The sequence below is a fragment of the Gavia stellata genome, chromosome 25, assembly GCF_030936135.1.
Source record: "Gavia stellata isolate bGavSte3 chromosome 25, bGavSte3.hap2, whole genome shotgun sequence".
Classification (NCBI taxonomy): domain Eukaryota; kingdom Metazoa; phylum Chordata; class Aves; order Gaviiformes; family Gaviidae; genus Gavia; species Gavia stellata.
In genome coordinates this window covers 13,180,982-13,205,074 of record NC_082618.1, presented here as the reverse complement: position 1 = coordinate 13,205,074, position 24,093 = coordinate 13,180,982, and the positions used below count along the sequence as shown (strand labels likewise).

The following is a 24,093-nucleotide window of genomic DNA, read 5'->3' as shown; positions in this document are numbered from 1 at the left end:
CAGGTCTGATGTAAATAACAGCTAGAGAACCAACCTGAGGAGGCATGTAGAAATGGAAAACATATCATGTGTACTCATACAGGTGGTACACAAAATGGAGACTACAGTCCCACCGCTTAAGACAAAGTTTACAATTTATAGCCTTCCTTTACACACCCTCACGGAGAGCTGTGGAGCACCATTACAGACTACAAGGCTCACACTGTGAACGATAAGAAGACCACTGCAGAACTTTTACAGCTATTACTTACCTAAAAGGGAAACAGTATACTGCAACGATAAGAAAACAGACTAGCAACATAGCCTAAGGCAGTGCTCAAGGCAGCTGGGTTTGTACAAAAAATGTCAGCGTCAAAGGAAAAGAGATTAAGGGCATGCTCATACCTAAACTTCTTCACAGAGAAGGATTTAAAATAAAAGCAATGTGTGGAGACAGCCAGAAACTTATGTCTCCTTCATCTGCCTTTGAGAACTAAGAAATGAGCAGGATCCAACGCACAACGCTGTTAAAACTTCCTACCGCGACTGATTCACAGACTGTCTCTGCTCCTCAGCCCAGCTGCACCTACCTCTCTTCTGGTCCCACACAACTCGGAGTCCGGACGCCTGATCAGCCGTGCCTGCCTGCAGGTTTTGGTCACGACGCACCCCTCGCGAGGGGGACTCCCCTGCGGTGCGACCTCCCTCCAGCCGTCCGCAAGTCAGAGCCCAGCGGCCGACCCACCTCGCGCCCCAGCCCTGTCGGCGACGGCCCGCGGCGGCCGCTCCCGCTATCCGCCCCCGCGGCCCGCCGGCAGCCTGCTCCCCGCCTCACCCTCACGGCATCCCGCGAGGGCGGGCGAGACCGGCACCAGCGGGCCGCTCCGCCCGCTGCCTCTGAGGAAGGAAGGGCGGGGGGCCCGGGCCCGGGCCCCGGCCGGGACCTACCAGGACGCTGTTCAAACCCGCTCCTGGCAACCGCCGCCGCAGAGGCCACCGGGAAGCCGCGAGGCGGCTGGAGCGGCGCGGAACTACGGTGCCCGACGCGGGTCAGGGGCGGAGCCCGCCCCTTCCCTTCCCGCCCCTTCCCGCCCCTTCCCCCTCCTCCTCCTCCTCCTCCTCCTCCTCCCCCTCCCCCCAAGTTGCGCCATGGGCTGGGAGGAGAAGCAGGTCCGCGGGTACCCCGAGTTCGTGCAGACGGCACAGCACTACCACGGCCGGCCCATATTCGCGCTTTTCTGCGGCGACAAGGATGCCGAGGGCAGGAGCTGGTGCCCAGACTGCGTGACGGGTGAGGCCTGCGGGGCGCGCCGGGGCGGGTGGGACGCCCCGCTCCCCGCTGTGGGGGGCCTCGGCGGGTGCAGACGCAGGCGTGGCCGGCGGCGCGGCGGCGCGCGCCCTTCTCCCTCGGCCCTTGCAGGGCCCCCGGCAGCGGGCGAGCGACTCGCAACTCTTGGTGCAGAGCGGCCTGACAACACCCCGCCTCCCTACCCAGTCTCCATCATCGAGGATCGCGAGTGGACTGGGCGAGATTCAGGTTTCAAGCTCTAGCTGCAGTTACCAATCTCGTGAATCTAACTGGCAGCGTGGGCTGTGACTAGGAGCTGGCTAAAGCTGCTGCGTCACTAACAAGCTGTCCGTGCTGCTCTCGGTTTTGCTAGCCACATTCCACTGAATGGCATGTAATGTAACATGTTGTTCAGAGGAGGCTGGTACAAAGGCCCAGCAAACAATCAGATGTGAATCATATGACCCATTAATTCACCTCTGCTTCATATGTTAAGAGGCAGAAGTGACCTACCAGTCAGTGTCTGGCAGTAGAATATGCAGGCAGTTCCTCAGAAAACATTGCACTGAGCTTTCTAGATCATACATGCCAGAGTACATACGGCAACTGCCTACTGCTGTTCTGACAGGCTTTCATACAGACAGGAGACAATGATTATTTTTCTGACTTGTTAAAGCAGAAATTGGCATTTACTCAAAGACCAGTCCCTTCAACATTGAGCATGTAAATTCTGCAAAGCTTGTGGATAAGAGATGAAACAAAACACAGATCTCTACCTGAAGCAGACAAAACATTAATTAGCAGCTGTGCTGGTCAAAGTAGATCCATGTGATTCTGTAGCACAGTAGAAGTATTAACTACTAATAGATTTTAAAAATTACTCTCTAGCTGAACCGGTTGTGAGGAAGGAACTTCATAACATGCCTGATGAGTCTGTATTCATCTACTGCCTAGTAGGAGACAGAGCCTAGTAAGTAACTTTTAACATCAACAACTGACATAACTTTGCTATTCGTGGAGTGGAGGTTAACTAACCTGTTGGAACAACTGACTGAACTGTCCTTTTCTGCAAGAATGAAGCATTTTTTTGAGGTTTGAGGTCTACACTGTCCCTAATGTGAACTATCTGCATGCTTGTTCTGAGAAGTGGGTTGGGGAGGTGCGAGGCAAAGACCTTTGAATCATCCTTTTGAAGGAACTTTTGAAGGAACTTTTGAAGGAACTTTTGAAGGAACTTTTGAAGGAACTTTTGAAGGAACAGGCTAACTTCAAACTGCAAATCTACAAGCTGTGCTTAACCCTTTCTTCCTGAACAGCTGGAAAGATCCCAACAATGAATTCAGAAAGAATCTGAAACTAACAGGAGTGCCTACACTACTTAAATATGGAACAGTAAGTGATTTATTGTATGTTCTGGATCTACAGGCATTCAAATGGGAAACTGGCAGGAGCTTAGGGCTGTAAATGAGTTAGTCATGCATGTTTCCTGATACCCTCTCTTGTTTAAAAAGAGCAGACAATGAGGAACAACTCTTCTGCTCCCACCCATGCACTCTGCCTGGCTCAAACAGTTCCTCAAGAGAGAACCACTTCGCTTTCTGTATAATGTTGTCTATAATAAGCATACAGTAAAGAAAATATGTACACTTAGCATGTTATGGTTGAGGGGTAGAGAAAATTCTTAGCAACATATTGTTAGCTTACTGACTTGCAGCTCCTTTCCAAATGCTGAATTATGTGAGTGAAACAAGGTTATGTGCAGTATACTCTTAATTCAAACAGGGTACAGCTCAAGTTTTAACTTGTGCATATCATTTAAATCAGCAGTTACTTTCTTAGAAACGCCTCTTCCAAGGCCAGAAAACCCTCAGGCAGTTCTCAGTTATTCTTACCTTGCTTGCTCCACCCCACCCTCCCCAGAGAAACAATTGCTGGAGTATGGCTAATGTTAGTATGCACAAATGGCTCTAGTCTAGAACAGGTTTTTGAATTGCCCCTAAAACATCTTAACTTTTCTTTCAGCCTCAGAAGCTGGTTGAAGAAGAATGTTTTAAAGCAGAGCTTGTGCGTATGTTGTTTACGGAAGACTAAATCCTCCAGTAGTCAATCATTTATGAAGAAGTTAATCTCAAGTTATTTGCAGTGTCCCTTCAAGGAGTCCTTAACCTTTTTTTGAAACTTTCATGGTTAATTACTTCAGACTAGTCAAGATAAATGTCATTAAATTCTAGGTCCAAACCTTCCACTAAAATCCTGCAACAAAAAGCTGTATCTTTCTTTTCATCTTCAAATAAATTTGAGTTTGCAAACAGTCTCTTGTCAAAGGAACTGAGCTCATGTTATAAACTGAAGGAGCAGCCTACAGCTACTGAAGCTTAAGACTTAACTGCTAAGTTATACCTTTAATAGTGAGTAAGGGGGGGCAGGGGTTAGAAGAAACAGAAAATCCTGCTTATTCTTCCTAAATCTGACTTTACATAGCTACTGAAGCTGTCAAGAGAAAATTTTCAGCACCAGAGATGTTTAATGGCTTATCTGTTCAGTATGATAAGCTGAAGGCTGACAGTCCTGGTGTCACTGATCACATGTTAAGGGTTAACAGTTGCAGTACCTGCTCCTACAAGGATATGAAATACAACATGAATGCAGCACAAATACAATCTAAAATATGAAAATTAAATCCCTGACAGCTGCCAAGATCCCTGTTCTTACAATAAAAACTATACAGGAATAAATGGCAAATGCTTCTCCAATACTGCAAGCGTTTACACCTTTACAATTGCAGTGTAGAGAAGCCTGAGAGCAGCCACTATTTCACTGGCATAAAACCAAGATTAAAGTAAGCTGACTTTAATGGAATAGATACAGCTACAGCCTATTTCCTTCCGTTGAGCATCTGCAAAGTTTATTTTTACTTATCTCTGCCCCACTCCTGCAGTCCTTGTCTTGTCACACTTTGATTTCTATCTCTAAAACATGCCGTAAGGAAAACCCTGTAAGACCCCAGCAACGATGATTACCAGGTAAACAGAAATGACAAGGCAAAACCCCACAATTTAGATTTTGTACAGTATCATCACTTCAACTTTGCTCATCGTGCAGTTGTAAAAAGTAGTACATGATGGAGTTCTTAGCCACAGTTTGAGACACATCATTACTCTCCAGGGAAAATGCCTCCTAAGAACAGATTCTGAGCTACACTTTGTGTTAGATACTTAAATGTCAGTGCCCTCAAAACTATGTTTTGTTTTCAAAATCAAGAGGAATCAATAACTACAGTAAGTAATGGTCTTACAGAATTGTCCATGCTACAAAATAAATTGCAGAAGTAGGTGTTTATCAGTCTTGTATCTTTAAAAAAGTTGATGAAAGAAAAAAAAAACCCCAGTCACTTGATAAATCAAAAATTAAGTGTACACACATCCAGAGGGAAACCTACAAAAGGGTTCATTCCTGTCTTGTAAATACTTCAACTGACACAAAGTACACCTTATCATCACTCTTCCAAGCGTTTTTCATTTTACAGACGTGTTGTTCTGTTGCTGCTGCTCTGCAAGTGCTTGCTGGAGGCGCATTCTTTTCCGTGAATAGTGCTGCCAGTGAAGAATCTGTTGCTCATCAATAAATTTAGCACACTGAGCATTTACCAGTTCTTTGCGGAAATGTTCATATTGGAGCAGCTCTAACATATGCAAACATTGAGGATACCTGGATTAAAAAGAAACATACTTTAATCTGAGTTTTTACAAGGTACACTAAAACTAGAGTCTCCAATAATTCTGCAGTTCATTATTTTAGTTTTATCATGTAAGTGCTTTACTCAAGTATCGAACCACTTAAGACTGTGCATATTCCACACTCTGTAACTTACAAACTTCAGCATTAGGCTAGGAAACAAGGAGTCCTGTAACAGTTTATAAATGGATATACATGCTTGCTTAGAGTAGCTTTTCTAATGGCTAGATTTTACTAAAACAAATGCATAACAACTACAATATCTGTTCCCAGAGCTCATTTAAAGAACATAACCAAGAACTGTTCTCCCAAAATTTGAAGGATTTTGCACACTCACAAAAATGCAAAGTCGTCCTTTGTTTCATGAAGCATCAACAATGCAAAATCACTCTTAAAATCTACTTCCTGGGCCTAATTGAAGGAATTTTGTACCATAATGTTCAATAGTCTTATTTTAAACAAATGGTAAAGTGCAGATAGAGGCTGCAAAAGGAAGACTCCATTCACAACTCACAAAAGACAAGTTTTATAATTTTGTCTATTCTTGCTACAGCTGGACTGTTGGAAACAGGAAAATTTATGTTGCGTATAAACACAGTGGGGAGGACAAAGGTAAGGTTACAGGCAGAAATCAAACACTGGCATGCTGCTGTACAGTACAAAACAGAAGGTAAGCATCAAATCATTAAAATGCAGAAACCTAAGTGATTTTAACACTTACTTCAGGTATTTTGCATATTCAGGTTCTTTCCAATAAAGTAAATATTTAAGATAATTTACAAAAGCTTTGTCTTTGAAGTAGCCTCGTTGTGCAAGAACTGAAATAAAATGACAAGGAATTGTCAGTTACGGATGCGTGAAAAAAATCTGCCAAACTTGAAGAATATGTATTCACAGAACTATACAAAGAAGCACTTTAGTCAAAACTTTATCATTACAATCAAATTTTGATAATTCAAAAATGAAAAAAACAGGGAAAAATATATTTTATGTCAACATACTAGGCATAATAAACTAGTCTCATCTTCCTTATGGTATGTATCTTTCATACAACAGCAAGGAAGAGAACAGCTTTTTGAAACAGGAAATTTTGACTGTAGCATCAAAATTGGTAAGGAGTTCAAGGGAATTCATTATAGTACCTGAAACTATTATGAACGTTAGTAAAATTCTGTTTTCAGATAAAGGAATACTGTTAACTTGACATTACTTTTTAACTACAGACTTGAACTTGTTACTTTTTTCTCCACCAGACAGATGCTTTTTTTTTTTCATTTCAACCAATAAAACGTTTTGCATTTTAAAAAACCCACCTGTTAGAAATCTAGACAAATTATTTACGGACTACCTTTATGCTGTGAAAGGCCCATTCCCTTTTCTTTGTTTAGCCCTCTCTCTCCCTGTTTAACATTACCACTAATAATAAACACCATTAAACTATATTTATTCCTCAGGATCCTGATATTTACTTTTAAGTACTCACAGTTGAGGTAATTTGGATTTGCCAGACATTGAACAAACTCTAACTCCAGCTGGAACCGAAGTCGATTTCCTGTATCATCTGATACACAAGAAAAACAGTAAGAATTGGACCCACACAATAGATTTGAAAGTAATTTTCTCAGTTTGAGCCATACAAATAGAGATAACATGTTTTAACAGGAGAAAAAGCAGTAACTCCCCATAATAAATATGGATTCATTTAGCAAAGCCTTCATTACATGAATCAGTGTTGGGCCTGCATTAACAAACACATTGGGTTTTTTGTTGTTGGTTGGTGGTTTTTTTTTTTTGTTGTTTTTTTTTTTTTTTTTTACACAGCCAAGCAAGTGCAAAGAATGGAGGAATGCCCACTGACACTTTGTTTAGAATGAAGGAAAAGGGAAGAGCAAGAAGCCTGGAATATTTGTACAGGGAATATTAAGAAGGTAAGAATAGGGAACTGTGAACAGCCCACTGAAATCCTAGTTGTATGTATTTTTTAAAAGTAGTGCAAGGCAGCTTTTTTTTTTTTTTTTTTTTGCAGAAAGATATCTTGATATAGTACACTAGTGAGAATACTGCAATGTTCTCACAGTACAAAGTACAGCAATCACTAGGGATATACCATTGGGGCTGATACAGGATCTAGTGCTGTTTCGACATCTTTATTAATAACCTAGATGATGTGACAAAGTGCACATGCAGCAAGTTTGTAGATTACATAAAACTGGGAGGAGTGACTGAAACACAGGAGGGTTTTGCAGCCATTCAGAGGGACCTCAACAGGCTGGAAGAATGGGCCAAATGGAACCTCATTTAGTTTAACAAATTGAAATGCAAAGTCCTGCACCTGGCGAGGAATAAACCCATACAACAGTACAGGCTGGGGGCCAACCTTCTGAAAAGCAGCTTTGCAAAAAAGGACCCGGGTTCCTGGTGGACACGTTGAATATGACCTGCAATGAGTCATTGCAGCAAAGCAGCTCAACAACATCCTGGGCTGCATTAGGAAAAGCATTGCCAGCAGGTCAAGGGAGGTGATCCTTCCCCTCTACTCAGCACTGGTGGGACCTCATCAGGTGTGCTGCATCCCATTATGGGCTCCCCAGGACAAGAAAGATACGGATATATGGGAGCAAGTCCAGTAAAGGGACACAAAGATAATTAAGGGACTGGAGCGTTTGACATACAAAGAGAAGCCGAGAGAACTAGGACTGTTCAGCTTTGATAAGATCACCCCTGAGCCTTTTGTTCTCACGGTGTATAAATATGTGATGTGACAGAATGAAGACAGAATCCAACTCTTCTCAGTGGTGGCCAGAAAAGACAAAAGGCAATAGGCACAAACTGAAATACAGGAAATTCCTTTTAAATGCAAGTTTAGGGGTTTGTGGTTTATTTTTTGTTTGGGTTTTTTTTTTGGCAGGGCAGGGGGCTGTTTGGGGACTGCTTTTATCCCCCCTCCCTTTTTTTTTTTTTAAAACTGTGAAGGTGATTGATTGTAGGAATGTGTTGCCCAGACTGGCTGTGGAATCTCCATCCTTGGAGATACTGAAGGCCTGACTAGACAAGGTCCTGAGCAATCCAGTCTAGTTGACCCTGCTTTGAGCAGGGGGTTAGACTAGATGATCTCCAAAGGTTCCTTTGAACATGAACTATTCTGAAATTCTGCCAAACAGTCCCATCTTGAAAAATGAAATGTGGGAGAACAGGCCTACTTGAACCCAGTATGAAATGAAAGCTGGGTACTGACAGTTTTTGCCTGTTCAGCAGTGGTCATAAGAAATTAATTTCATTTCTACATTTATGCCCATGACTATATGAGCTAGGGGCTACCATATCAAGAGAGAGGAATAAAGAATCAACTGACTGACTTATTTTTAGAATCACTCCATTAAAGTATCTTCAATTTTTTTTTCTTTTTCAGTCTCACTGTATTCTAAAAAAAAAAAATCTTCTCTATTCACTATTGGTGTAAACAATTTTATTTGATCCAGGATGGTTATTAGAGATTTTTCCTCACCTATTTTCACCATATCACCTATATTTGTATTAATTTTGAAAACTATTAAATATTTAATTGAGAACATAAGCTCTAGGGGATTCTGACAGGAAAAAGAAAAAAATCCACACAAATGATGATTCTATTTTTTTTTTTTTACACAAACTACTAAACAGTCATTTTTAAAATCTGTTTAAAATAGCCCACACTGCCTTTAGTTCTTTTAATTTTTGTAGCATCAACGCAGACTAAATAAAATACTTAAAAGTAGGAATAATTATTTATGTAACACTTATAAAACTTATGACATAAAAATTAAGTGATAGTAATTTGATAAATTATATTTGTTGTTATATTGTAGTGACAAGTCTCTAATTCCTTACTGACTCCATCTCATACCTCAGAGCATTTCCATACTACAAATGGCTATATCCTTAAAAAAAACCAAGAACTTGAACAGAGAATACAAGTTGAGAACACGGGTAACAATAAGGAGAATGCGCAAGTCTTAACTACCACGAACATGCAGCAAACCCTTATTGATGGAAGAGGGGCTGTCAATTCTCAGAGGTCTGCTGTTACCACTAGAGACTACTCCCTTCACAGGACTGTGAGGACAACTTTCAATTCCCAGCTGCGACCATCAACAGACCTTAACATCAGGATATAACACTCTGAAAAGGCTGCCTCTAAACACACTTTCCTTTTTCTAAAAAGCTGTCTAGGCTTAACAACTAGCCCAGGGTTCGTGGAGAACTGTGAAAAACCAATGCTTTCCACAGGAATAAAGATGAAGGACAGACTGGAATTGACTGAAGACCTCGTGCTCCCAGATTTGCAGCTCTGATTCCTGAATCAAGGGGGAATGCCAAAAATGGGGTTGGGGTGTCATCTATAGCAAAAGCTATCTAAGAGTTTTGGGAAAGCAGGATTTAGCTCTATAACCACAGATGCACCCTCTGATGCCCTCTTGCCACCTCCCCTCCCATGGCCTCTGGGACGATAAAGGCCGTGGGTACTTCCAGGAGCGCCACGGACGGCGGCAACGGAGCAAAGGGGGTGCCGAAGACGGCTTGACCAGGGCAGAAATGGGAGGGGCCGCGGGCGTGCGGGGCAGCAAGAGCTTGCCCCAGGCCCCTTTCTCCGAGGAAGCGGGCTCGGAACCCGCCCAGCACCTGCCGCCTGCCAGGGCCGCGCCACGCCGGCCCCGGCTCCTGTGCGGCAGGACGGCAGGCAGCCTCTCCCCGTGCCGCAAGCGCTCGGCCTGCCCGCCCCTCGCCGCGCTGTCCCACCGGACCTTGCACTCCGAGCGCTCGGGAGGCAGCAGCAACCGCCAGCCCTCACCTGTCTCCATGGCGGCCCGCCAGGCTGCGCGACTCGCCCAGGCACAAGATGGCGGCGGGGACAGCCGCTGCTGGCGGACGGAAGCCGGGCGGAAAGCAGCACTGAGGCACGCTGGGAAGGCGGCGGCGGTTGCCCGGCAACGGGTCGGGCCGCGGCTCCTTGCCTGGTGCTACCGCCGGCGGGGCGGGTTCTGCGCCCGGAGCCAGCGGGAAGGCGGGGCAGCGAGCAGCGCGGCGGGCCTCGGGCGAGGGGCGGACGGCGGAGCCCGCCCGCCAGAGGCACGCGGGGTGCTGGGAGAGGAGCCCGCTCCCGGCCGCCTGCGTTTGTGGTAGTCCGTTAGCAGCAGCGGTGAAGGCCACTGGGGAGCGGACGCCAAGGCCACGTACGCCGTCAGCAGAGAGCGGGGAGAGCAGGAACGGGCGATCCGGTGCTGCCTTCTCCTCATGCACCGCAGTTTTCCCATGGTGATGAGAGTTCTTCCTCGTGAAAATTTTCATTCATCATTCTCAACCGCATGATGCCAGGTTTCCTCATTCTGCATTCGTTTTTAGACACTGATGTAACATCCCTTGGACAAATTGATTATTTTAAATTTTCAGGTTCCTAAAAAATTAGTTCCATCAGTTTCATTGAGGGAAATGTACACTGCTCAGAGAGAGTATTTTCCCCATAACAATATTACACAGAAACATGTAGATAAGATACACAGAAGTTCAGATTTCAAGTATAACAGGCATCATCCATTTACTACTGTAGGTAAGGGAATACCTCCTGTTGGTTTTAAAGTAGCAGGGCATATAATATCTGTAGTTGGAAAGAATATTCAGAGATTTCAATATCCAGATAAAAACCCAGACTGTATATAGTACTGGAAAAATTCCTCCCTTTTCAAGTTGCTCTGCTGTCCTGTGGTCTGCTGCAGCTCACTTCAAACTTTACAGTGGCAGAAGTCAAAAACCGATGTACTCAGAAATCAAAGTACAAACTCCAATGTATTTTTAAATGACCAAAGTTCAGTTTTACATCAATCACTTCACTCTGAAAACTTTGCAAGCAAAACAAATGAGCCTCTGAAAACTTTATTTACCACCTTTACATAGCAGTCTCCAAAAAATCTGCAAGCTTTCACCATCTGGAAAAAAAAGTCACATATGCAATGCTAGTTCCAGTGGGGTCCAGTGTAGGCATAAAGATAACAGGCTTGTTTCCTAACCAAAACAACAATATTCCTTCTAACAGTAATATGGCTGGAAAGGTTGGCATTTTGTCAATGTCATCCAAGTGTTATAAACCAGCCATGTGACCTATCCTCCAGTAGATGACTAAGGAGGACAATTTAAGAGTGCATTTCTCAGAGTTCTGTACTGCCCCAAAGCAATAGCAACAGCATTTCTGGAGCAGATCAGTAGATTAAACATAACTGATCTTCCAGAAATGATGGACTTGTTATAAAAGACTTCTGCACCCATTTTCCAAATGTGGAATCAGTTTGGACCGAGACATTACAAAGTTGGTTGGAGGAAAAGCCTTAAGAACTACTCATTTCAGTAAGCAATTTGGTGCTTATGATATAAAACAATTGCTCTGTACTTAAAAATCAAGCAGAAATGACTATTTGACATTTTGATCTCTTTATGATATATTTTAAGAGCTTACTGCTTTTCTAACTGTACAAAATATTTTAAGTTAGAATTCAATATAAGTGATTAAAAAAAAAAAATCACTTTATTAGAGCTAGGATGTGCCAACAGAAATGAAAATAAGCAAAGTAAATCCACAAACAGCCGAACTTACGAAATCTGTTTTTCTGTGGCTTCTTTCTGTGGAGGTTTTATAATGTCTAAAACTCTAGCTAAGCTCATGTTAGAGCTCTCTCTCAGTGTAGTAGGGTTTGTCTCTAGACAGAGTCTTTACCTAGAGAGCAGTCTGCCTTAAAGCCGCAATCAATATCTCACAGCTTGATTTTTCATTCAACTTACCTGGCACTGTTGTTGGTCTTCTGGGAGGCAGTGACATGGCTTGAAGTGCTCATTTTTGCCATGGATCTTTGCATTTATATTTTTATCATTGCTGCCATTAGTGAGTCATCAGTCCTGCAGGTTTCTCAAGAAGACTTCATGTTCCAGATCTGAACTGTTCATGCTCTAACATCACAGATTTAATCATGTACAATGTGAGTAAACAACCTTTTGAAGAAAATTAATGTTGGAGTAATGATTTGTTCTGTCATGTAAGGGAGCTTTTACCATATAGGCAATTCAGTTCCAATTTCATTAGAAGGTAGCTTTGGGGTCAGTGTTCTAGTCATGTTTCCCCAGATAGCTAGATAAATGCTCGAGCTGGGAAGGATAAAAAGAGGATGATTTGTGTTTATATTTACAGAACATTCATTTTAACTTCGTACTAGACAAGCCATTGTTGATCAGTTCCAGTGCAGAAGGAAATGGAAAGGAGAGTCTCAACCCTAAAATACTAAACTATGGGGTTGGATTTTTTCTGCATATTGGACGGAGATTTGAGCTTGGACTTTGTTTCATTTTTCGTAGCAACTTTACAATGAGTCAAATAGATTTCAGTCAATGTCTGCAGTTAATTCTTCATTCATTAAAAAAAATTGTATCAGAGTGAAACCAGTTAATAAGCAAATGCTCCAAGAGTGCAGCGCAGAACTGCACTGTTGCCTCAGCACCTTGGAGAGGAGCCCAGCTTCTGAGGTTGTAAATTTGTTCCAGAACCTGCAGTTCTGCCTGGTGTTGCACACTAAATTTTCAGAACTTGGCTGGAACAAAAAGCCCAATGGTTTAGCACTGTTAAGCTAGCTTAGGTTCACTGCTATGACAATTGTATTATTAAGTGCTTGTGCAACAGTACGTTATATACAGACTTACCTGAAACCTGACTGATTTTTTTCCTTTTTTTTTTTTTTAAAGTGATTTGCTATTTTCATTTGTTGAACTATTTTCAGCGTCTTAGTTAGCAATTTTCTATAATACCATCTTTTCCTATGCAGTATGATTTTTTTTTTCCCTGGGAATTGGGTTACAAAAACCATCTAAAAAGGATTTATGCATAGTTTTTCTTAATAAAATAGCGTTGCTTTTTTAGACAAGGTTTTAGTGGTTGTGGAATACTACCATTACTATTTCAAAACATACCAAGTCACTCCCCAGTAAACACAGACTTTGGGCTAAAAGCAGAGATCAAACAGATCCCATGTGTCTGCATTGCTATTCTGGAATGTGATTTCTCTCCCAAGACTCATTTCAGAGGAGAGAATCCTAAAAAAGGATTGGTCACGGCAATAAATTACTATGTAGGTTTTCCAGTGTTAAGTCAAACATCTCAATTCTTGGCCATCAAAACTAGGAACAAAATTGAAAGTCAGGATCATAGTATAATAACTAAGAACATTCTCTAGAGAAAGTTGGGGTTTTTTTCTGCTTTTAAGTATCAGTTGAGTCAAATTTTCAGGGTATAAGTGTTAACATATATGACTATGAGCCTGGAATTTTCCATATTGGTGTGAAACCACGACAACATCACTGCCTCAGTTTCTCTTTTTATAGGGACTAGACTGCTATCGCTGTTGTTGTCCATCTAAAAACTGTTTCTGGAACCTTATTTTTTTATAAGACATTTTGACAGAGTATGCTAAAATTATAGTGGATTTATATATAAAACACAATTATATTATCTAACAGACAGAAATAGATGTGATAATGTTTTCTACCTTAAGCAAATTAAGCTGTTGAAAGTTGAAAACTACACTCAAAAAAGTGACACATGGCTGCAGTAGTAATTACAGATATTAGCTGAGTGACAATAAAATCAAGTTTGTGACATGTCTTTGTAAATGCTATACTTAGGAAAACCACAGGCCAGGTCCACGAAATAACATTTCTACGATCATCAATTGTTTGAGCTCAATGTCTGGATTTCAACCTCTTTTTCCCACTGCCACACAGACATTTGGACTTTTAAAAATATTAAATGAAGTATCCTCCATCTTGCCAAAAAAAGGTCTCTCCTTTAATATTTGAGATATTATAAAGGCTCTTGATTCTCTGGAGGACTCGGAGGTTCCATTTCAAATTGATAACAAAGTACCTCCTGTAGATAAGTATCTCGCATGTTCATCTCTGTGACTTAATTCAGAGTTGCTTCTGAGGACTTAAGGGTGGAAAGCATTATGTTTAATTAAAGTTGTCTGTCCCAGTCACCTGTAATGTTTTCCACACTGGATACTTGTAACTGACAAAAATACAATTTTTAGCTGGATATGCCTTCCACTTATTCAAGCTTAAATTTTACAGTCATGGGCTTCAGAGAATCTTAGAAGCTATGGGCTAGGTTCTGGCATTTTTAGTCATGTTGATTAGTACTGCACTGGCAATAATGCTTTATGGTGACAAGTACAATATAAGATCGTTAGAACTGGCATAGAGACACAGCCATTAAATGGAGCCATTTCTGGGACGTGAAGGCACCAAGACTCCATTAGACACAGGAGAAAATAAAGTCTTGTGTGAAGTGCTATTAGATCTTGAAGATGGACACTAAGGAAGTGAGATATTGCAAAGGGTTTATCTATGACACCATAGTATAGTACATTTGCATCAGAAAGAAAAGAAGATTCAGCAAGACTTCATTGAAAACTGGTCAAGTGGAACAGTAAGTATTTTATACCCAATGCTTAGAACCCAAAACATCCTCTTTTGTTCATACATTTACCCATCTGCTTTAGAATAGAGTGCAAACTTGTATTGACATGGATAATGACATCTTAAAGGATTTTACCCATAGAATGCAAAACAGAATTCTGCAGACTGGAGAGTATCCTCCTTCAAATATGGTTAAATAACAGAGAACAGAGTATGCATTATGTTATATTTATAACAAGCCAGTACAAAGTCTGCAATTTTTTTACTCCAATGTCATAATTGTAATTCATTAGAAACAAGATCATAGTTATCAGTGACTGAAACAATTGTCAGAACATATTTAATTAAAGGCTTAACTGTTCACTGAGTTCTATTTTTTTGAGGTCAAGAAACTGGCAGGTAATGCGCATTTCAAAAGCCAGTCTATGACAGTCATGTTAGAACAATTTTCATCTGAAGACTCTTAAACACCATTCAACTGAGCTGTAAATTTGGTGAAATGGTGTAAAAAGACTTAAAAAACTGGCTTATTGCAGATGCTGGACTGTGTACTTATGTACATGGTACTTCTATAGCTTCAGACAACCATTAGAAAGCAAAGATAAATTCAAGATTAAATGTCAAGTGTCAGAAAGCATTTTATGTTTTTCTTTAATAAGTTGGTTAAAAATACATCACTTCTATTCTTAGGACATCTGGAAGGCAGATGAATTTGATGTCAGCCATTTGACAGGAGCAATATGCATTCAAACTGAGAACAATGGTCTACAAGGAAAGTCTTCACAAAGGTATTGCTTGCCATTTGAAGCCCTTTTTAAGGTGCTCTAAGGAAAGAATTCTGCAGTGAGCCAGGATATATGGGGCATGATCTGAAGGAACTCTTATCCTGTTGAATGCCAAACAGGCCAGAAACAAACTCATTTGCTAGTAATGAAGGAATGTAGAACTTCCCAAGTCTGAGATCTGTAAGCAAGCTTGCAGAACAAGAAACGGAATGTTATCTATTTTATAATGGTTGCAAATGTGAATAGTTGAACTTATTTTCCATTATATTTTGGATTAACATTACAGTTATTTAATTTTCCAATAATAGTCCAATAACGATGTAGTTTGATCTGCTTTCTGTGCCATTTCATTAGGGAAAACAGCAGGAAGAATTACGTATAAAACTAAGGAAATAATTGGCATGAATTTGGAATTAATGAAAAATGTATCCCCTTTATTTTACAATTTGTTTTGACTGTTCAGCAAGTAAGAAACAGTTAATTTGGTGCTGAATCTATTAGGTATGCTCACATAGACTACAGGTGAGGGCATTTTTCTTAATAATCACAAGCATAGACCAACAGCTCTGCCAACTGGCATGGCAACATATTCCTTACAAGAGAATGTATTTTTTTATTTAAAAAAAATAGGGAAGTTTCCTGGCACTGCAGCTGAGAATGGAGGCTTGAGAATGCGACCTTTTCCTCCACTATAGCCTAGAAGCTCAAGAGCCGGATGAGCCACACACAGAGGTACTGTGAGTAAATGTAAGTTTTGGATGTCTAGGTTTATTTTGTTTGGATTTGCCTACACCAGACTAGCAGGTACAGGTTTTTTATAGATTTTGTAACTGGCACAAATGTTAATGCTGCACCTTTTTTTTTTTTTTTTTTTTTTTGTTATTTCCAAACATGAACAACAGAAATGAGCAGTGGGCTATTGCACAGAGCTTCTCTGACAGCTCAGAGACTGAATTCTTCTGTAGCAAATGAGGTCAAAACCTCAAGTCTTTCCAGAATTTTTGAAAGGGGGGCTGGTATAATGGTCTAGAGAAAGAAAGCTGGTGGTAGACAAGCAAGAGCATTCAACTTGCTCATGCCTAAAATGCTGAATGAGCTAAATTGCTGGAACCTGAGCTGCAAGCTCAGATCTGAAGGAGCTTTAGACTTACCTGGGGCCTTGGCAAATTAGAGTTCTCAAACCCAAGTAATACTAAATATGTGGAGAGCCATACTTCAAAATGTTGGGCTTGTAGGTGCTGCTTTAATGCTAGTGGTAACAGAGCATGAAAATACATACTGATGTACGATACTGCTTCAGACTCAAGACTAGCTTTCCCCAGGTATAAACTGGATGAGCAGCTGAAGTATCGCCATCTCAACTGCCTGACTTAAGAGAATCAGGAAAAAAAAAAAAAAGAAAAAGAAAATCACATTCTCCTATTCTTGCACAGGATCATCTAACTATACGAGAAATAGCACTGCAGTTACTTTTATAGTTAAAGAAGAGAGAGCTGGAAATGCATGGTCTCCAATAATGAAAATATGATTAGTGAGATTCCTTCCTACTGGCAAGTAAAACTCTCCATATTCTGTACACTCACCCACAACCTCACCTACTCATGTTGAAAATAACTTTAATTCTTGGTCATTGCAAAGGTGGTGCACAAATAGTTACACTTTCACAGATGCCTACATAACTATTTGGCAAGAATATAAACCTTCTCTTTAGCTGCATGCTAGCCAGCCTGTCAGTGCTTATAGTCAAGATTATACAGCATTCAGGCAAAGAGAAGTGCTGAATTCCCTAGCGAGCAAATCTAAATATACCTCTTGTAGGCAAGACCCATAACCTTTGAATGCCAAGCCTACAGTAGAGTATGCTTGAATTATGTCTAACACGTAAACTTCAGTAATATGAAGTAACCTAGAGCTTATGAATAATTACACAACAGTATAAAGCACATCTTGACATGTTACTTGCATTACATTCAATTTTTTTCTGTATTGCAAAGTTAAAATTTTAATGAAAGTATTTTAAGATTATTTGCCATAAAAACACAGTTTCTCTGGGGTGGTTTCTTCAAGCTCTCTTGGTTCCTTGCTCATATCTTACAATTAATAATATCTCTGTTCGTTAGCTGTTTTTCCTAGCTCAGTGAAAACAGCCTGTTGTTTTTCCAATCTATTCCTTTTCCTAGGCCACTTTATGTGTTAAAAAAACCCATCCACCCCCAAACAAAAAAAACCCCAACAAACAAAAAGCCCAAGTTTTTTTTAATGTACAGTTTTATATAGAACACTACAACTAAGAAAAATGTCAAACTATAACTCTCACTATAATTATAATTTCTGAGGTGCCTGATGTTTCAGTCCTCCAGTTTAACCATTGCAAAAAGAAAAGAGGAAAAAAAAAGTCTCAGGATCTGATCCTAGGTTATTTTTGCTTTCTCATGAGCATATTAAGAACAATACTATACTTTCCATTTCCTTAACTGGGCTTTTGGGCAATCATCAACCCAACTATAAGATTTGCTTTGGAAATTCAAGAGGGAAAAGCTGAAAGGTTTAGTGCAAGATGAGCATCCTGGGATGATCACCTAATACACTTTCCCTTCACCAAGATCCTTCCAAACAGAAAGACATGCATATGCTAGCTGGAAAGAAGAGTATCTCCACTGGTTTCAATGCTGTTGCAGACATGAAGATCTGTGGTGTTGGGAAGAAAATTCAGCCCAATAATTCTCAACATATATAATTTTAATCAATTAGCTTCATCCTTTTTCAGCAGGAGGCTGAGGTAATTTTAAAAAAGAAATGGAAAAGGGATACATGTTGACTAAGTGCTCAGCTGGGATCCAAAGTCACCCTCTTGAATCCACGTAATGGATTCATCATTTGGCTCTTTTCAATCTCTAAGCAGGTGAACAATTACCACGTTGTTACTGGAAGACGCTATGTTGATGCAGTGTGAGCATTAAAGCTAGCAAGACAAAAAAAGAAAAGAGGCTCTTAGCGTAAGCATTATTTGACTATAAGCAGCAATGATCTCCATAACAAACATCCTGTGATGGGTATTACTAGACACCTACTCGTGGGGCACTGTTTATTTCACTGGAGAAGTACCTCTTGACTTTACACCCAGCTGAGTATCTTGGTGATCTTGCAGGGTATTGCTTACTTTTTTTCCTTGTCCTTGTCCCCACACAAGGGTAAACATACTTCCTTCCAAGATACCGCAGCATGCTGTATTATAGCTCCCGCTTTTCTAGGAATGTCTCCCTAGCCACCCAGTGTCTTCACAGTGTTTTTCCTAGGTGCTTTGCACCAGTACCATCTGTGCATCTTCTTTTGTTTGAAGTGTCATTCTGGGAGCACTAGAACTAAAGAAGCAGATTTCCTATAAGCAAAATTTCTAGTGATGATTTCTGCATCATCAAAATACTCTTCTGGAGTTTCTCTGCAACTTTTCCCATTGTTAGGGCGTAACCAGGTCTCTTTCTTCTAACCATATACATGTTACACCAAGACTCCCATCCGGGAAACTGGACTGGAATCAGCCAGTAGGTTCTGGAAATATTTGGACATATACACTGGCAGTGTAACTGCAAAAGCTGTGTTTCCACTGGCCTGCTGTAGGGACCAGAGAGGGACGTAGCTTTAATCATGGGTGGATGGTGCCTTGTTATTGATGTCTCTGGATTCCTCTCTGTCAAGGGACCAAGCCTGGACTATACCTCCACATAAACACAGCCTGTGCTGAGAGAAGTCCCTGTTAACCTCACCATGAGGCAAATTCCTTGATTTTGCACTGGTAGAGACCTCAAAAACTGGCTGTGGAATATACTTGTCTAGAGACCAAGTCAGAAGTGCTGATTTGCCACAGAATTCCAGTCCAGTGAATCTAATACATCAAATTATAAGTATTTTAGCTTCTGCCAAAGTCAAATCCAGGCTCTGAGAGACCCTTGTCTGCATTCCTAGTCCTCCAGCTGCAAGGCATGGGAGACTGGAAGAACCTTAAAAATACTCAAAGAATCAGTTGATTGCACTCAGATGACCTAGTATTACTACTGGCCATGGTGACACAGACCATTGTATGTGACTTTTGACACCTTGACTTAGTCATCTGATAGAGACCAGCACATAAAACTTTTTTTTTTCTTTTACAGCTGTTCAGGGTGTCACCTCAGGTATCTGTGGGCCCACCTCCATCTCCAAAAAAACTGTGTGTCCTTTGTAAATGATCTTCAACAGCCCTTTCACCACAAAGAGGACTTACAGCTCAAATTCCACAAAGGGGAAAAAAAAACAATGATCATTTTGCTTTATATCTTAAAACGGTGTAGGAGGGGAGATGCAGCCCCATACCCTCCTGCTCCTAAACCTGAATAGCTAAATGCTCAAGCATTGAGGAGATGGGCTGCTCCTCAGCAGCATTTATTTACCAAATGCATTGGATTATCTGGAGACCTAGCTTGAACCTCCCCCTAGGATTCACCTCAAGATCATGGTGATTCCTCAGCTGCTAGATTTCCTGAGTGGAAGAGTTATCCCTGCTTCCCTGTGGGTAATCAGTAAAGAAGGACACCTGTGCCTAATTAACTCCCAGAATGTTGGTCATCATCAATTTAAGTCATCCCAAAATGAAAAATAACCCCAAAGAGCTGGGCCAAGATCACCTGCCAACAAATGCAAGGTTTATTTATTTGACCACTCTTCAAACAAGGGTGAAGTTATTCCCCAATATGAGCCTGCAGAGGGTTGATTTTAACTTGTGTATTTTCAGTATTCTAGGGTGACATATTCAGCTTTGCTCTGTACTGATCTGACTTACATCTGTAGACAGATATGAATGAAAACAGTCAAAAGTGAGCTCTGAAATGAAGCATCGTAAGACGATTGTGTGTGTCTGTAGGATGCTCCCAGAAAAGTTTATGTTGTTTTTTCCCCAGCTTTTATTATTCAAAGAGGAGCTAAAGTGTCCTGTGTCCTGCCCTCCTCCCCCCCGCTTTTTCAGAGGAAATTCTGTTTTCCCCAGTTGAAGGATAACTATTCTTAGTGACATGCACAAAAAAATCCTGGGTTTCTGATTTTTACTTTATAGCCAAGACAAAATATTGAAGTAAAATAGATACTTGCTCCAGAAATAATCATTCTTTAATTGAAAGATTTTGTTAACTTTGTTTCTGGTGGAAAATCTGATCTTCAACTGGCTGGCTAAAATATGTGCTAAGACCCAACCCATGTTATTGTTCACAAAGAATAGTTCACAAATGGCACTACAACGAACTAGTTTTAGTATCTGAAACATTCAGTTCTTTCAAGAGTATGGTTTGTCTATAAAAATAATATTTTATGAACATTGTAATGAGGCTCACATTCTGACCTGGAACAATTTATGAAAACTCATTGAAGAGCTGTGTGCCAAATAAGGCTAGCGAGTAATTTCACGTGGGTAATTAAAGTACTGAAGTAAACAAGGGAAGGACAACACCTCTTTTCTTATGACCAGAATCTACAGTCCATATTTACACCATAATGAATGGGCAACTATTGACTTAGTGCTCCAGAAAAAACTAAACGGACAAAAAATAGTTTCAGTATAGTCAGCTCTATTTTTAAAGAGCTACCAAACATCTTGTTAAGCAGTCCCTAATCACCTCAAAGCAGCATGGTAGGCCTACCTTTTACTCTGTGGCTCCAAATGGTGAGGGCTGCACTTACCTCTCTTCCATGTAGAACGCAGAAATTCCTTAGAATTTCCCTCTGGAAGAAGCAGGTTCTCCTTCACCATTAAAAGCTACATGTATTAACTAGCCGTGCAAAAGCATAGGATAAATAAATATATATTATTTTCAGCATATTGAGTTCACAGTGACTACACTGGGATGCTAAACCACAGATTAAATAACAAAGCATTTGAGAGAAATCTACTACAAAAAGATAAAGCAACTGTCTGTTGATAAATATAGTTTACTTTTTAGGCTTATATTCATGTGCAAGTATAATAAATGGCATAGGGATTTAACAACAAGGGGAAAAGCAGGGAAAAATAGACAATAGACAAGAAATACCGCATTCTATCAGCATGGACTCAGCATTGCTTCGCACTGCAAATTGCTGCACAAAATCACAAGCCAAGCCCTCAAAATTGCAAGTCTGCATTTAAAACTCAGTAACTCAAAACTGAAAGGGTGAGTTCCTATTACTTATCTTCTGTTTTTTGAGGCTTTAGAGTTGATACTCAAAGACTTTCCTTCCATGCTGTAACAGCTTTAGGCTTACTTATTGCTTCCAAGAAAAGTCGGGATTCCTACATGACTCAAAGAGATAGAACTTCAAGAGTCACAGCAAATTTCATGCAATTTGATTGAACTCACAGACTTCAGCAACATAGTTTATTCATTAGTTAGGCAAATCATTTAATCTTTGTCTTCATGCATGAATTAGCAGGACATATTTCTAACTAGTCTTACAGGTTGATAAGCATGAAATACAACATTTCAGACTGAAACAGAAAAGTTAAGCAACTTGCTTAAAGTTCGAATACAGTCAAAAAAAGCCTTAATAAATCAGTTTCTGGCTTCTTGCTTTACTCTCACACTGCCTCCCTTTAATATATATACTTTCACAAGTCTTTTCACACAGTTTCCCAGGCTAATTTATACACTTACTCTTAAGCAATCTAGACTCACATGAAACACTCAGAACAACTTCCTCACACTTTATATATATGTGTATAATACATATATAATATATACATATAAATGCATAAGCAAAGCCTAACACACACAGAACTTACTGGTGTTAGAAAAGCAGTTGGCCTTAATAGCCCAATCACAATGATTGTCAGCTGGGTGGAGTCAGTGCAACCCTAGTGAAGAGCTCCTAGTTCAATAGACCTCAGTCTGAAAAATAAAGGGGATGGTTGACCATTAAAACAAAACAGTTATGGGCACAAACAAACAAAAAGAAACTCTCACAAAGCATGCCTTCTGTGAAACAAACTGTATCACCAGAGTTCAATAAAGGGTCATTTCATGTTATCATTTATTATCTACAAGACAGTGGTGTAAAATGCTGAGTACAGAAAATCTTTCAGCAATCTTTAGGTAACCACTATCGAGATATAAGTCTTCAAAAATGCTCATCAACTTCTAGGAACTTTCTTTTTTCTTCCTTGAGTGTTCTATTGATAGCAGAAGCTGGATTTTAATGGCTGTTCAGATGAATGTCCATGAAAAAGCCTCTTGCCAGTTTTGCAGGTGAAAAGTCTTGGCAGGATATACAGCAAGACCAGAGGTGGTATAAAATCTATCCCCAATAACTCTAACTTGACAGCAACAGAGTTACTGTTATGTAACTGTTATGTAGTTACAGGAAATGTTAGAATCAAAATCTTAGTAAAGAATGAATCTTAGTAAGGAATAAAATGGTAAAACTAACCTCCTCCTTTACAATACCAATTTTTGACAGATTTCTCCCCTTTTCTATCATGGTTATTTAAATGAAACTGTGCTATGAGACTAGGTTTCCTAAGAAACTATTTTTAGGCTTTGGATAACAACATTATTATTCATTGTGCTGGTTTTGTCATTAATATTCTCCTGTAGCAATTGGCACTATCAAGTTGTGGTATTCTGCAAATACTTCTGTGGAGCTGAGAACTGTGTAAGATCATCAGGCCCAGGGAGATTCAAGTGCTCTGCTCAAAGACAGGACCATCTTCAGTCATATCTTGGAAAGCAGACGCAGTCTGTAGTGCATGGCAGAGTCTTTATATCACAGATTCTTCACAAAAGAAGCAGCAGCAGAAGAGCTGCTGGGATGGTTCTTCTGGACAGAGGAAAACCAGCATCCTGCCATTAAATCATGCAGACAAATGCCAAGCCTAGCAAGTGTACAGTAATGGGCTGCAGTGATTGTGTTGCAATGCACAAACGTGTTGGAGACCTCACAGTGACACAACCAGACTGAGCACTGTCAAGTCACATGTTTATTCACCCGCACTGGGAAAATATTGTGAAAACTATCTGTCGCTTGATCCAAGTGTTCAGGATTCATTACTACCCACTTGTTTCCATATTTAGCACAGACATTTAGGAAAAAAAAAAGATTTAAGTATGTAAAAATGTATGTGATATGTCATTATTAAAAAGGAAGAGGTGCTTTTGTGCTAAGGAATCACTGCTGGATTTTGGCTAGGACTGATTCAGTGATCTTTTTTTTTTTTCTGGGCTGATTTTCACCAACTGCCCAGTTCCAACACATTGTCAGCAGATGTTTTTTTGGCTACAACCAGGTTATTGCTCTTTCAAGTGGTAACACACCTGAGCTGGAAAACAAAGTCTGAATAAACCAAAGACTGAGTTTAAGTGAGATCAGAACTCAGCCGGAATGAACCACCTGCTACTGTGAATTCAGTGAATGACACCAACCAAAGAGGTGACCTACATAACATAGCCCTACTTCAAACTTAGGACTCAGACTGATCTTTACAGTAGGCCAAAGAACATACTCGTACTTAAGAGAAAAGGGGATGACTTTTGCATCCACATTAAGCTTGAGTCTTTTTCTGTCTGGGTGCTTTTTTCAGCTTGATGACTTCTAGATCCACTGAAATGTTTTTCTTCTCTGTTCCACAGATCTAGATGTTCAACACACAGGCAGGAAATACCTTTGTCCTGCTGTTGTATGTTTTCCTGTAGTTTGGTTCATTCATGAACTCATGCATACATATGTAACTATTCCTAAACAGCCAGTACTTTGTGGGAATAAGTCTGCACACAGACACATGAACTAGCAGGAACAAACACTGTATAACAGCAGCCCATA

General features: G+C 40.5%; 2 protein-coding genes across 3 annotated transcripts; one reads left to right on the top strand and one right to left on the bottom strand.

Annotated features, from left to right (window-relative positions):
- The first annotated feature begins 1,085 nt into the window (after nt 1-1,085).
- TXNDC17 (thioredoxin domain containing 17) lies at nt 1,086-3,578 on the top strand. Its single transcript, XM_059829255.1, has 4 exons — nt 1,086-1,270; nt 2,156-2,237; nt 2,584-2,659; nt 3,290-3,578. Exons 1-4 carry the CDS (start codon nt 1,129-1,131, stop codon nt 3,356-3,358), a joined length of 369 nt encoding a protein of 122 aa, XP_059685238.1. The 5' UTR covers nt 1,086-1,128; the 3' UTR covers nt 3,359-3,578.
- A 37-nt stretch (nt 3,579-3,615) lies between these two features.
- Nucleotides 3,616-11,846, bottom strand: MED31 (mediator complex subunit 31). 2 transcript variants are annotated; one of them, XM_059829254.1, is made up of 4 exons: nt 9,831-9,889; nt 6,486-6,563; nt 5,724-5,820; nt 3,616-4,975 (listed from the first exon to the last, which is right to left on the bottom strand). In XM_059829254.1, exons 1-4 carry the CDS (start codon nt 9,838-9,840, stop codon nt 4,783-4,785), a joined length of 378 nt encoding a protein of 125 aa, XP_059685237.1. In that variant the 5' UTR covers nt 9,841-9,889; the 3' UTR covers nt 3,616-4,782. The 2 variants fall into 2 exon arrangements, with proteins under 2 accessions (XP_059685237.1, XP_059685236.1); XM_059829253.1 differs by lacking the exon at nt 9,831-9,889 and adding an exon at nt 11,810-11,846 and having other exon boundaries at nt 3,618-4,975.
- Between the last annotated feature and the right edge of the window lie 12,247 nt (nt 11,847-24,093).